Raw genomic sequence first — 14,004 nt, forward strand, 5'->3', positions numbered from 1 at the left:
TCTGGGAGTCTTAGTGGACAGCAAGTTGAACACAAAGCTGCAGGTCCAGGTAAATGGTCCTTACTCTCTATTTGGCACTTGCAAGACTGTGTTTGAAGTACTGTGTCCAGTTTGGCTCCCCAGTACAAGAAGGAGATTGACATCCTAGATCAAGTCCAGCAGATGTCATGAAAATGGTTAGGGGGCTGGAGAACATGACCTACTAGGAGAGTCTGACAGATCAAGTCTGTTCAGCTTGGGGAGAGACCTGCAAGGCCTTTTTGTTGTCTATAACTTCCTGATGTGAGGATACAGAGAAGATGGAGCCAGACTCTTCTTGAAAGTGCATGGTGGTGGGACAAAAGGTAACACAAGCTGAAACATGGGAAATTCTGATAAGATATCAGGAAAAAAATTACTCTGAGGTGGGTTAAGTAGCAAAGCAGGTTGCCCAGGGAGGTTGTGGTATTCAAGACTTACCTGGAAATAGCCCTCAGCAACTTGATTTAACAAGTCCTGTTCTTAGCTGGTCTCTGGACTAGATCTGGAGTTTACTTCCAACATAAATTATGATTCTGTAGCGTTCTGTGATAATTCACTGGATTTTATAACCTGTTCCCACTCGTGAAATACAGTTACAAAGGGACACATTGTGAAAATATTACAAAGAATAAGGTCTCACTCTATATAAAGTCTTGCTAACACTAATGGAGGTAAGTTGAACAATGCAACAACTGGTATCTGAAATTAATAAACATTGGTGTTTGTAACACTAGTAAAAAGAACCAGTCACTCCTTTCCATCACACTGCAACAAGTTTTCTAGAATATCAGTAACAGTCAGCTACACCTGCTATACTAAAAACAACAGATTCAGTTCATGAAAAGTGACAAAACATCAAAAATAGTGACCAAGGGCCATGCTTCTAATCTTGTAGCAACTACTCTGTACATGCCAACTGAAGGAAGACTTCATTTTTCTCTGTTGTTGTTTGAAAGTCAACATTAGGATAGACTTGGAAGGTCCTCATCTTCCCCTCCTTCGTGTTTGTAGTGAACATCAGTGAAAATCAACAGATGACCCTGAGGAAAGAAGAACACATACATTTCAGATGGACATATTCAAGGTTAGTAGATTCCACAGTAAAACCCTCAGCACTGCAGGTGATAATGGTAGCTTTATGCTTCCTGCAATTTAGTTGACCTCAGTGTATGAATAAGCTCTAATGTGAGTTAACACAACCCTCCAGAAGGCTGGGTAATGCTAACCCCAGGTTGCCTCTTCACTTTTCTGCACTACAGAAAGGGCAGAGTAGAGAGAACTCACGCACTCAAAGCTCCTACTGGGGATAGCAGAGCTATCTCTGTGATGTTTTCACTTTGCTGGCATTCCCCAAAAGGCTAGAGAACTCTTTATAACCTACAATTGCCCAAAGCACCCTAAGGTGGTGGTAGTGGGGTAGTGGGGTGCATCCAAAGTCTGGATTTTAAATCTAGTGTATAGTTACACTAAAGCTTTACTATTAACTACATTTAGAAACCCAACATGACAATACGCACAAATTCACAGGTCTGAAAGATAAGCATTTTTCTTGAACAAGAAATTGTGATTCTCACCTGATTCATTTTTATTACAGGTCCAATCAGGGTAGTGTGGGCGAAGTTAGGAATAGGAAATCCTTTTCTTAGTTTATCTTAGAAAAGGACAAATACAAATATACATGTATCTTTAGGTAATAATAAAATACACTTCAGAAGCATCTTTCAGTAGGAACTAAACTAGTTTTACAGTTTCCCTTTAATCAGTCATCACTGTGCCTCTGCAAGGGAGCTGTTACTTGTGTTTGCTAAAAATTAAAAAAGTCCTGTGAAAAGGGAGCACTCTTACATCTCTCAGCTGTATGACAATGGGACCTGACTGCCTCCACTCCTTTTCAGATTAACTGCCCCATGGGATTTGTTTTCTGCTGTTTCCCATTCTGACTTATTCTCTCTTCCTTTCATTTTCTTCTCTACCTGATCCTTTAATCCTGTCAATCCCTCTTATTCTCCTTTATCACTACTTTCGTGGATCAAGTCCCAGCTTTACTGCCACATGCTTTTCCAGCCATCTGACTTTTGTGTCTCTCCTTTCCATTCTTCCTTTCTCCTCATTAATATCTCCCCTCTTTCCTCAGCAGTCTCTTTGGTTCTGTTTACCCCATGGGCACCTTCTGTACTCTTCAATCTGTTTCTTTCCACCTTTACCTCCTTCTTCATCATCCTTCACTGTCTGTATCCCACTGAGCCCAGTTTCTACTTTGTCCTGCCTGGAGCAGCAGGGGAGTGCACAGGCAGAGGGAAGTGATAATGTTCTTGATGCTATCCTGTAGCCCCAGGATGCAGATATGATTCTGAGCTTCCCAAGTCTGGGCCCTTCTCTGGTCATGGCTTGACTCTGTGGGGATGATACTCAGGCATGTCTCATCCCTGCTGCTGCACTGCATTCAGGGAGAAGGAAACCCAGGCTCAGCATTCAGAAGGATGCTGAGACTCACCCTGTTCCAGCCCTTGCCTGATTCAGGTGATTGAGGGTCCAGCACAGAGCAGACCAGTCCAGATTTAGCCAAACTGACAAAAAACCTCCTGTAACATTCTTTAAAACTGGGCATTTCCTTTCGCAGTTTCAGTCTTGCTTTCCCACCAACTGTGCTCAGGAACTGGCCACGATCCTTACCATTGATTACTGGCATCACTACATTCCATAAAGCATAAGACAGAAAATTCTTTACCAGTGAGACCTGCAGTAAGGGGGAAAACACATCTGGTGATTATTGTGTGATGCCTAAAGGATTGTAACCTGAGGATGGAGATGAAGGGTTAGAACTGGTGTAACAGGCAAGAACATCAGAACAGAAATTGGAAAAGAAAATCTCAGGTTAAAAAGAATTTTTTTAAAGTTGCATCTGGACAATGCAAAATATACAAGGCAATGGGGTGGGGTGTTCATATTTCTTGCAATATAAGTGATTTTTTTTTTCTGTATGTAAAGTATCTGGGATCAACCTTAACTGTAAGAATATGATCCGTTTAACCTCATCTCAGCTTCCAAGTCTCAGTTCTCAGATCTGAATTGTGTTCTGTGTGGCAAGAACTGCCTCTGTTTCAGTGCTCTGTCTTCAGCTACTGTGATTAGTATTTTCCTCCCATCACTTAAAGATATAGGTTGGGCTGAGCTGCTGCAGAGTCACCCTGACCACTTCTCAGTCTATGGTGAAAGATCTAACCAGTGGCTTGCTGTTTCTTTTAACCCCTACTTTTTACTCCCCTTTTATTTGTTTGAAATGATTCAAGATATTTGAAACTGAGCTTAAGCTTGACTTTGTACTTACTCCTACTGCTAGGCCTACTTAATCCATCTGTAAATTCAGGTTGACTGACAGAAACAGCTAGATGTTCTAGCCCCATGCCTGCCTCTGTGTTGCTGGATGCAGAAAGAAGCAAAATCAACTAGCTTGCTAGGTCATGCAGCCCCAGGCCTCTCTGTTTCAATTAATTTTACATGGTAACAAACAACATTTGGTGCTTCTGATGAGAAAGAAAACACTCCAGGAGGTATTTCCTCTTACTGGAAAGAAAAAGAGAAGCAGAGAATATACTATTTCAAAGCAGAAAGAGCAGTAGCAGATGATATCCCCAATTCAGACCAAGAATTTTCCAGCAACAAGTTTTGTTGAATTGCTTTTATCTCTGAAGAGATCAGATACCTTTCCTAGGCACTGAAGCCATCAACTTACCTCAGAGAAGCCAACAGTACTGCTCAGCAGGGAGAACTGAAGCCTAAGGGGAAGAAGTAAAAGAAAAGGATTGATGAGAAAGGATGAAGGTACAAATTATGCACAGCCACTGCTTGAAGATGAAAGACCATCTGAAGTGAACAGTCTTGAAGAAACACACCTTTGCAGTCCAGAAAAAAAAAATTAAAAAAAAAAGATTTTTTTTGGTCTTTAAGTGCTGCATAATGTGTGTACAGAAATAAAATGCAAAAGTATAGTAGGCAGTGAGAATTGCATTTCCTTTTACATCTCATTTGTGCAATTACTGATTTCATGCTAATTTACTTTGCCAAAGACTCTTTGTTTCCCAACAGCTTTTAATCAAAACTCAGTTGTAGAGTTACTGGGATCTTTCTGATATCAATCTCCTACAGTCATGTGTAGTCTTGGGCTGTGACTACAATACTTAGGAAGAAAAATCTCTCTGGAATTACTACTTCCTGAAATGGCTGAACTACACATTACTCAAGTGTTTGTTATGATTTGGATAAACCTCAGGTCGTTGTAAACATAATTCTGGGGGAAACAAACACATAAAAAAGCACAGCATTTTGAAGAGCACAATCTCATGTCAAAAGCCCTGGCTGAGTGGCAACATTATTTCTTGAACTCATGACAGGCTCTGATCACTCCAAGCCTCCTCTTCCTGTTAAAAAGGCCCAGTGATCAAAACCAAGAAAAGGCTGCCTAAGTTTTTCTTTAATGAAAATGTAATAGACTAAAAAATATCACATATTCTGGAATTCTACCCCAATGTGGAGGGCAGAACTGCCAAGAAGAAACACAGGTAGGGACTACTTGTTTGAGAGTCTGTGCTTCTACACAAGTGTGTCTTTAGGGAGAAAGGAGTTGTAAAATATAGCCAGTTTGAAGTGTGAATAAAATTTACTGTAAGCCATCTGAGAAGACCCATAACTGTCCGTAACCACAAAACCAGCAAGTGTGGTTACTTTGTAGTCTCACTTTTCACTTCCCCTCATCTAAAGGCATACAAAGCTGGCACTCTTGTAAAGTGTTTTCATGGTGGCAGTTCTTTTTATGATGCTGACATGGCATGGGAAATACATGTAGGGGGTTTAGAATAAACTACTGAACTCTGTTCTCCAGCATTAGCACAGACTTAAACAGATGCCTTTAAAGTAACTAATACATTGCCATCTTGAGGGGTGTTGAACCTTGAGAAAGGGGTAATATTATGTTGTACAAGACACACAGTTGTTCCCCAGTATTATTATACTTCATCTGCATGATATAAATTAAGCAGTCAAAGAGAGCCCCTGTGAGAAAGAAGGTAATTAATGTTCTTTTTTCTCACAGCAAAGCAAACACTGTCAGACTAACACAATTAAGTTCTGGTGGGTCCTAATGTTGGGATCATTAATGCTGTTTTCTGAATTTTCCTTATTTACCTCTTCAGAAGTAATGAGATTATCAGCTTCTGTTTGGTTATTGTCAAATCGGCTCCGGTACTTGCTGTCTGCAAGGAAAAAACAAAACAGTCTTTTGTGACTCAATACACAGGCAGATACTGTCCTAGATACAGGCACTAATGCAATTGCTTCTTGTGACTGAAAACACAATGTCTAAATATTTTATTTAGTCAGTATGCATAGATAGTGAAATCATTTGTGAATTTGCCGCTTTCTGACAGCAACAGGGATTGTCTGGATGAAGCGATAGTACTGCCCTGATTGCCTCCTTATCATTAGGATCATTTCAATTCCTGCATGGCTGACATACTTGGTTCATTTTTCAACCTAATGAAGAGAGTCATGGGGATATGTTGAACTGTTTTATAACAAATAAATTAGGAAGACTGGGAATCAGATAATCGCTTATATATAGTAAAATTTATTCTTGAATAACCACTCAACCCCCCACATGGAAAGAATAAATAGCTTCTTGTACCTGCATATTAAATTCTACAATGTGTAGCACATATTTCGTCCCTGTAAAATGCAACAGAACAGTATGCATGTTTGTGGCAGGACTGCATAACGCGTTTCATGCTGATCTCTGATTTTCAAAGGAATTGGAAGATTCCTGTGTGATTTGTTCAGCTCCAGCACTGAATGTTATCTTATAGTTCATGCTACTTACTAGATTCCCTGTAAAGATGTGCTGGGAAGTTGAATTTGGCAGAACAGCAAACACTTCTACACAGCCAGTGATCTGCAGGCTGCATCTATCTGCCTGCAAACTGACCACGGGTGGTGATGTAGCCATCAGCTTCAGAAGCACTGGGCATGCTGTTACATAATGCAGAGCAATCTGTGGGGTTTCAAAGAGAATAAAAGATTGATTGTGAAGTTCCTGCACCTTAAGCTTTTCTTAAACTACAGTTTCTGTGGCTACAGCATAATCAGGTGCTATATAACAATATAGTTAATCAAACTAGATTCAAAATACTCAATTTCAATTACACCAAGTTAAATGTTTAAATTAGCATGGCATATACTGAGTTTCAGAGATCATAAATGATGAAGTTTTAGACACACCAATATTGAACATATCTGAAGAAATAATTTAAGTGACTTCAGACGGAGGGGATTGGCAACACATGTTAAAGAAATGAGTGACTCATGTAAATAAAAAAGCATTGACCCTGCCAATATAAAGAATTTGGAAGAGAGGTAGCCTTCCAGAACAGCCAATTTTCTGAAAAATAGAGAAACTCCTAGAGGACAAAACTTTAGTTTACAGTGCCATAGATGACTGATTTCATAAATTCATAGTAAATGTTGCCGTTTTAGGAATTGTTAAAGCATCTCATAGCATCTTAATGACTTGCATCACATTTATAAACTTTGCTCCTCATGACCATTACTTCCCATTGTGTATAATCTCCAGCAGCCAGCAGATATCTTGACATAGAGAAGTCAGGCTGCCAAGAACAGCGATGCCATTACTTTAAACAGGAATAAAAGTAGACTGATTTCCCTGAAGATGTCTACTACATATTCTTTAAAACTGTTTCAGAGACTGAGAGCAAATTTGACACTTATGGGGGCAGAGAATGACTTCAGAGTAGTGTGATATAGTTAAGAAGAACGTAGAGTTATGAGGGGCAAGACATGTATGTCTGAATCTTCCACTACTTGTAAACCATCTCAGTTTCCTTGTCTCCTCCAAACTTTTGCAAATGAGCAAGTACACAGACAATATCCACAGGACACATCAGCTACCATTCTTTCTTAAAAGGTCTGTACAAGCAGAAGTACCCACCTCAGGAATAAAATCTTTAAGTATGGCTGTATTTAGGTTAAATGTAGCAGCAAGCTGTAAACAAATTAAATAAATTATATCAGAGAATCATTAAGGTTGGATAAGGCCTCCAAGACCATCTGGTCCAACCGTCCCCCTACCACCAATATCACCCACTAAACCATGTCCCTAAATACCATGTCCAACCTTTTCTTAAACACTCCCAATGATGGTGACTCTACACCTCCTTGGGCAACCCATTCCAATGTCTGACTACTCCTTCTGAGAATAAATTTCTCTTAATTTCCAACCTGAGATCGTTATATCAGCTTGAAAATGAGGTTTTCTTTGAAAAAACATACTCTGTTTACTTTGTTTTTAAATAATCCATGTTTTAATTTACCATTTCCTTGCCCCAAAATGATTCTTAGGGAAGCCAGTGTTCTGTGGGACAGAGGAGAGACAGACATCTTTCTCATGGAATTCTTTCTTATGTCTCAGAGGCACTGACCAAATAGTGTGTAGGCATTATTTTTTGAAAGAAGAGACATGGCATGCTGCTTATGTCCTGCCTTTGGGACTTTCTTGGATGGAATATACTGAATCTCTCAGAGACAGGACTCAAAAATCTCATTTGCTCGTTTTCTGCTGACCACTATGACAGTGTTTGTCAGTGCTATTTGTGTCACCGCTTTTTATAAAGACTTTCTTAGCAATGTTTCAATAGAAAAAGTTCATGGATTCCCTGTCTACTAATGTCACTGTGGAAACAGCATTTCTGGGAGAAGTCTTATATGTTCTTCACCCACAACTGAAAGCTTAGTTTTCTTGTACTTTCTTCCTGATTTTTCTGGCTCTCAACAAAGCCAACACATTTGTTGTGGGCCTCTATGCAGCAGACCATGGCTTAAGTACACTTTTTCCTATTTTATGATTTCCTCTCCTATTTGGATCTTATGTAGATAAAAGCTTTCTTTGGTTCTTTCTGCCATCCCCTGCACACTGACTCTGTGACATTTGTATCTGTCACTCCCTGCCTAGAGCTGCCAGCAAACTCAGGTCTGAGGGAGGTTTTGACTGTCTAAAATCATGAAATACAGAATGAATGTCCTGGATCACTCTTACAAGTGGTAGAAGCATGACCCAGATCTGTGTGAAATTGCAAACCTAATGTATTTATCTCCTTTGCTGACTATCCATGCTCCTGATATTCATAATTCTACTACATGCAAATTATACTCACCTGTTTGGAAATGGTGATGTTAAAGGCCCCTGCTCTGTAGTAAGCCAGTGAAGCAGACTTAAGAAAATAATTGGAGACTCCCAGATAGAGCATGGAATCACCATGGTTTGAGAGACCAAATGGAGCTGGCACAAAGGGAGGGTCTGTGTGATTTCCTACTGGATAAACTGTGCCCTGCAATGAGTTATTAACAAGTATTTCTACTTGTAAACATTTGTATTTGTCAGAATGCATTAGCAGTGGTTTAACAGAAAGAATTCTTATTCCATCTTCTTACCTGAAGAAATACTTGACTTTAAAGAAAACCTGAAGCAAGCAAGAGAGTTGATTATATGCCCTGAAAATCAGCAAATGAAAGTTCTTTTGGAAAAACACAGATAAAACCTGGCTTCTACCCTTTCTAAATTTTAATTTGAGCATTCAGGTGAATATTCTGAACTGCTACCATGAGAGAGAACCAAAATCCTCTTGAACAGAATTTTCTCTCTCTTGTTGCAAAGATATATTTAAATTAATTCTAAGAGTGACATTCAACGAAAATCTTCAGGAACCCCTCCCCACACCCCAAAAGCACTGGAAGTAGTTTAAGAGAGGGACACAAAGGACCCTTTATACATGTATACCACCTAACTCTAAAACGAGAGTTGAGAGTTGGGAGATAGCAACTCAAAAACATTAAGAATCAGCCTGATCCATGGAACACTGAAGGCTAATAAGTTTCTTACCTGATTAATAACTGACTAAGACTCATCTGGTATCTCATCATGGGTGTCAACTTAAAAAGCTTATCCTGTAAGCTCTAGCTAGCTACAGTAGCTGAATAATGCTTAATACTGTTAAGCTGCGTATACTCTCTTTGCAGAGGTTTATTATTATTATTATTTATTTATTTTTGTATATGGTAACTGTTGTTTGAACAGAATAACCAGAGGGAGAGTTTCAACTGTAACTTTAGCACATCTATCTAAAGTGAAGCCAGTTCTGAGAGCAATAGGGATGCTCTAAGTTATGAAGATTGTTGAAGCTGCTGGAACAACTGGGTATTGCTGTGATATCTCTTGCCAGAGAAGGTGAAAAATAAATGAAGAAGGAATATTTTAATTCTAAATGATAACTTTGGTTAATTAACCAATGCAGTTATTTTATTAAATAAACAATTGTATCTGTTTTCTAAAATGGCTGTTACCCAAAACGTCCAATGTCTTATGGCTTTTCTAATTAAATAGCAGAGAGGCTGAGTAAGACTGTAGTGAAAGAAAATGAATCAATGCAAAAGAGTATCAGAACAGTCTTTGAGAGCACAGAAATATTAATGGCAAATTACCTTCAAATCCAAGTTAATGTGTGATTTGAAGACTGCTGGAGAACTAACTAGGGAATAGTCTATTTGTGCAAAGGCATCTATCTGGCTTAAGACTAGAAAAATAATGGACAAAAACAAAACAAGCATTACTACAAAAATATCACAAACATATTTTGTTTACTTAAAGGCAAAGGTGTTCTAGAAATTATGAATCTGAAGAAGAACAGTGGGAAAAGGAAGAACAAAATTTTAAAAAAATGTTTTAAATTAAAAAGGGAGAGTATCCCCTCAGAGAAAGTCACCAATTCCTCCAGTTTAAGGCCTGGTTCTCTTGTTTCACAACTGAATACACCCCTCAGAAATCTGCTTCCATTCAGTAAAAGAAATACTTAGGCAGGGTCCCCTTTTTTTGTTATGTGTTTGCACAAAAGAAATAAAATTCTATATGGTTAGTGAAATAATACTACATAGTACTAAATACTTTGGAAGATGACATTAGCACATTTTTGTGTATATCAGTGTTGAAGACAAGAGATATTTGTTCACAACAAGAGAGTGCTCTTTATCAGACAGTATGATTGAAGACCTTTTTTTCTGAAAGGTGCTCACATGCAACTTCAGACTGATTGCTGTTTCTGATTGCTGCACTGTAAGGTCTTTTCATACTGCAAAAACAATCACATGGTTTTACAGAGAAATGCTGAATTCACACAGAGATCATTAACTCCTCAATATGACAGCACAGCCTGAAGTGTTTGGTTAACAACTGTGTAAGATAATGTTCTTGATGACCATGATCTTCAGTAATATTTGCCAGTGCATGGCACATGGTGGGTATAAGCCATTGTAGGAAAAAACAATTTCCACACACACTGCTTCTGAATATGGAGCTGATAACAGCTATATCCACAATACAAACTGAAATGTTTCAAGAGCAGAAACAAATTATCTGACATGAATTATACAAAAGTGGAATTACATAAATTTGAATTGGTGAAAGCTACAGTTAAATATTATCAGTCTTGAAAAAAAAAAAAGAAAAGAAAAGAAAGAAAAGTTGTGGGATACTTATTGATTTAAATCATGAAAATCTTACATGCTTTTTGAACATATTTATCTATTGTCTCCATGTCTCTACAAGAGCAACACAGGAATTGTTAATGATGTGAAGAGAAATATGCTTAAGGTGACACTGTCATCCTGCAGCATTTTATTATCTCGCTGAACACAAGTTTAAAACGAGATACGATAAGTTTGCAAGATCTTGCAGGACAGCAGTGCAGGATGGGATGTTTATTAGCTTTTTAGTGGGTTACTACTTACTCAGGTTTTCTTATGTCCACAGTACCAAGAGCATAAAGGATCAGTGAGAAAATGTTCAACTTGAAAATCTAAATAAAGCACATGTTCAGCTAGAACAAACTGAGAAGGATTACAGGTGACCTGCTATGAGCATAGAAGAAACCTGTTTATTCTACATAAGGTTCTTGCAAGAGATTTCTAAGAGTCTGGAACAGGATAAGGTACAGAAAAATGGCTCTGTTTTTATCCCTTTACTTTTTTGTAGGGTGAACACAGGAAAGGTTTGGAATCTAACAAAAATGGTACAAACTGAGCACTGTGAAAATTACTTAAAAACGTGTTTTCAAAAACTCACCATTATATTTTCTAAGCTGTGCATCCATCATTTGTATTCTGTGTTCGATATTTAGGCATAGCTATATGAGAAGAGAGAGAAGTCAGTAACGTAAGGTCTGTATTTGAAATCCTCCCTTCACTAGCTGAAATTATCTTTAGAAACTTACATTTTCATCCAATTGGTTTTGTATGGGCTTCTGGAGATAACCAGACAGGAAGCTGGCTATCCAGCTGGAGAAAGGAAACAAACACAAAGACTTTATCATGGATTGAAATCTTTGAAATATAAAATCTACCAGACTGGAACATTAATATCATTTAGATTAATGAAATGCTATTACAGCAATATTGGTAGACTGTACAATTAATTGTTTTTATTAATTTGTGAGTCTCGGAAAATACTAGTTGTTCTCAGTCTCATGGGAACTATTTAGAAGGCAATCTGCAAAGTTGAGAATATTCATGTAAACTTGATGATAACAATTAACCACATTTTCTCTTTACATACGACATAAAGCTCTCTAGAAAATCAAAGTAATGAGAACTATAAACATTACTTCACATTTTATTTTGGAATAAAAAGTTTTATTTTTAAATTGTAGGTCAGATTGTAACAACACATAATCAATCTAAATCCCCTTCTGAAAATTTCTATTTGCAATCTTGTACTCTTTAATATACTCAAGCTGCAAATTTTTCATATGCATTATGTCTAGTCAGATCATTTTTTGGCACATGCTCAGAGAAATGTAGATTAACCACACTTCACACACTCGGCAAAGGAGCCTGTTTTTGAAAACAGACCTTTAAAAACCTATTTTGATAACCTTTGATAATTGTATCCTGTAACTGGATCCCTAAATGTCAAAATTTGAAAGTGGCCTTCGTGTGACAAACTCTACTATTTCCCACACAGCAATTACAAAATCTCCTGTACGTACCTAGATCCTCCATTTAACTTGACTTTTACTCCACTAACGCTCAGTTGGCAGTTGTGTAGCGATATGGACAAGTGGCCTGTGCTGTCCCGTGATACTTTGAAGATAACTGCAATAAACAGTCCTGAGATGGACACTGTAATTCCTCCTTGGTCTTTGCTGCTTAGAAAAACAAAACAATCAGTCTGGGAAACATGTCCTATAAGGCAATAATTTAAGAAACTATCTATAAATCCACTTTGAAAGGACTTCTTGCTTCTATAAGCAAGAAAGACTGTTTCTTTTTTAGGGATTAACTTCTATTAGGGATGTGCATTGAATTCAAAACATATTATATGCATGAGTTTACAGGACATGATTTATAGAGGCAGGGTCCCTGCTCCAGAGCTCCATGAGCAAAGGGCCTGCCAGGAGGTTTTGTGACTGGCAGAGTGGTCTGGGACACTGTAGAGAGGAGGGCAACAGTGAGATCTGGGAACACAGGGATACCTAAAAATCTAGGATAAGACCCAATTCTTGACCCCGAAAACAGCCAGGGGGACTGGGTGGTCAAGGGTCCTGGAAAGGGTCTTGGAAAGATCATTTTCAGCTGCGCCCTCTTATTCTAAACTGAAAGAAACATGGAGGACTGAAGAATGGGGCATACTTGGTATCTATCTAAATCTACAGCTATGCACAAAACATACCAAGCAGAGAGCGTAGTGTTCTCTCTGCCCCTCAAAAAGGCAAGAAAACTCCTTCACAGCCCTGCACTCCAACTAAGCTGGCATCAACCTCCTTCCCCAAACCCTGCATGCTTCAACTAGTATGTCTCCATTGCAGTTTGTGAAGCCTTCAGAATTTTGTATTTCTGGGGTCCCTTTAGATTATGCCCAGGTCCTTGCCCTTCAGCATGAGGGAGGGGTGGCTTTGTGTTTGGGAACAATTGATTTGCCCTGCTGAACACAGTATCCTTTTCCTCACAATGCTGGTATGACAGAATGAACAACAGACAGGTTAGGGCCACTGTGACAGCAGTTTCCAGCTGCCAGTACTAAAATTGAATGCAAAGCTGTGTGCTGCTTTGAAATCAGGACACGGGGTGAAACTTGTTGCCTGGTGATCCATCTTTCTGTCTTATCTGTCTCACAAATAGAGTGTCCCCTACTGCTGTTATCAGTTACTCCATTAACCCCAGTTGTAGAGATTAGTACCTTGCAACCTTTGCTGATATCCCAGATGTTCTACCTCTCCCTCTCTAAAAAGAAGGAGAAAAAAAAGAAAAAAGAAAAAAGAAGCAAAAGAGAAAATCTAGAATATTAAAAATCTGTAACAAGAATGCTGAGATAAAAAAGTGGAAAAATCAGTATACGATCATGTAATCGAAGACAACATCATAGTACATAGGCATCTGAAGCCAAATAAGTTTTCCGCAGTGACCTGAACTGTGTAATTTCGTAACCCCTGAATGTTTGGCATTTTGACAGTACTCTCCTTATAATATTAACACTTTGGAAGACAATATACACTGTACTAGCAAATAGTTAATTGGCTACAGAGTCAAAAAAAGTAACAAATGCTGTCATCGCAAACTCCGTGGTTCTGAATATTCCTATCACATACAGTCTGGACAAACTGAGCATGCTAACAGTTATCTGACTTGAGACTTCCCAAAGAGACATGCTTAGGTGTAGAATATTTAACCAACCAACCAACCAAAGTATTAATCAGCAGGGAATGTTTCCTTCTTGAGAGGAAACATCTAAACAGACTGTTGTTACATGATAAAGCATATCTGACTTAAAAAAAATAAAGCTGGCAACTAATTTTCTGAATTATCTTCGTAATCCTCTCCCAGAACTGTCTCCCCTACTCCCAATGCACTGTATAATACTTACAGCAGCCA

At 38.5% G+C, this 14,004-nt stretch overlaps 1 protein-coding gene across 1 annotated transcript in view; it reads right to left on the reverse strand.

The window, feature by feature from the left end:
- Positions 1-14,004, reverse strand: part of BPIFC (BPI fold containing family C) — a gene marked incomplete at both ends in the record, with an annotated part of 39,732 nt that overhangs the window by 21,065 nt on the left and 4,663 nt on the right. The window contains 12 exon segments of the mRNA XM_082751922.1: positions 995-1,061; positions 1,596-1,672; positions 2,695-2,758; positions 3,755-3,797; positions 5,203-5,270; positions 5,894-6,064; positions 7,019-7,072; positions 8,241-8,414; positions 9,565-9,656; positions 11,201-11,261; positions 11,349-11,412; positions 12,123-12,278. Coding sequence (XP_082608048.1) covers positions 995-1,061; positions 1,596-1,672; positions 2,695-2,758; positions 3,755-3,797; positions 5,203-5,270; positions 5,894-6,064; positions 7,019-7,072; positions 8,241-8,414; positions 9,565-9,656; positions 11,201-11,261; positions 11,349-11,412; positions 12,123-12,278 — 1,091 coding nt within the window.

Source organism: Aythya marila (assembly GCF_965140915.1).
Source record: "Aythya marila genome assembly, chromosome: 1".
NCBI classification, from domain to species: Eukaryota; Metazoa; Chordata; class Aves; order Anseriformes; family Anatidae; genus Aythya; species Aythya marila.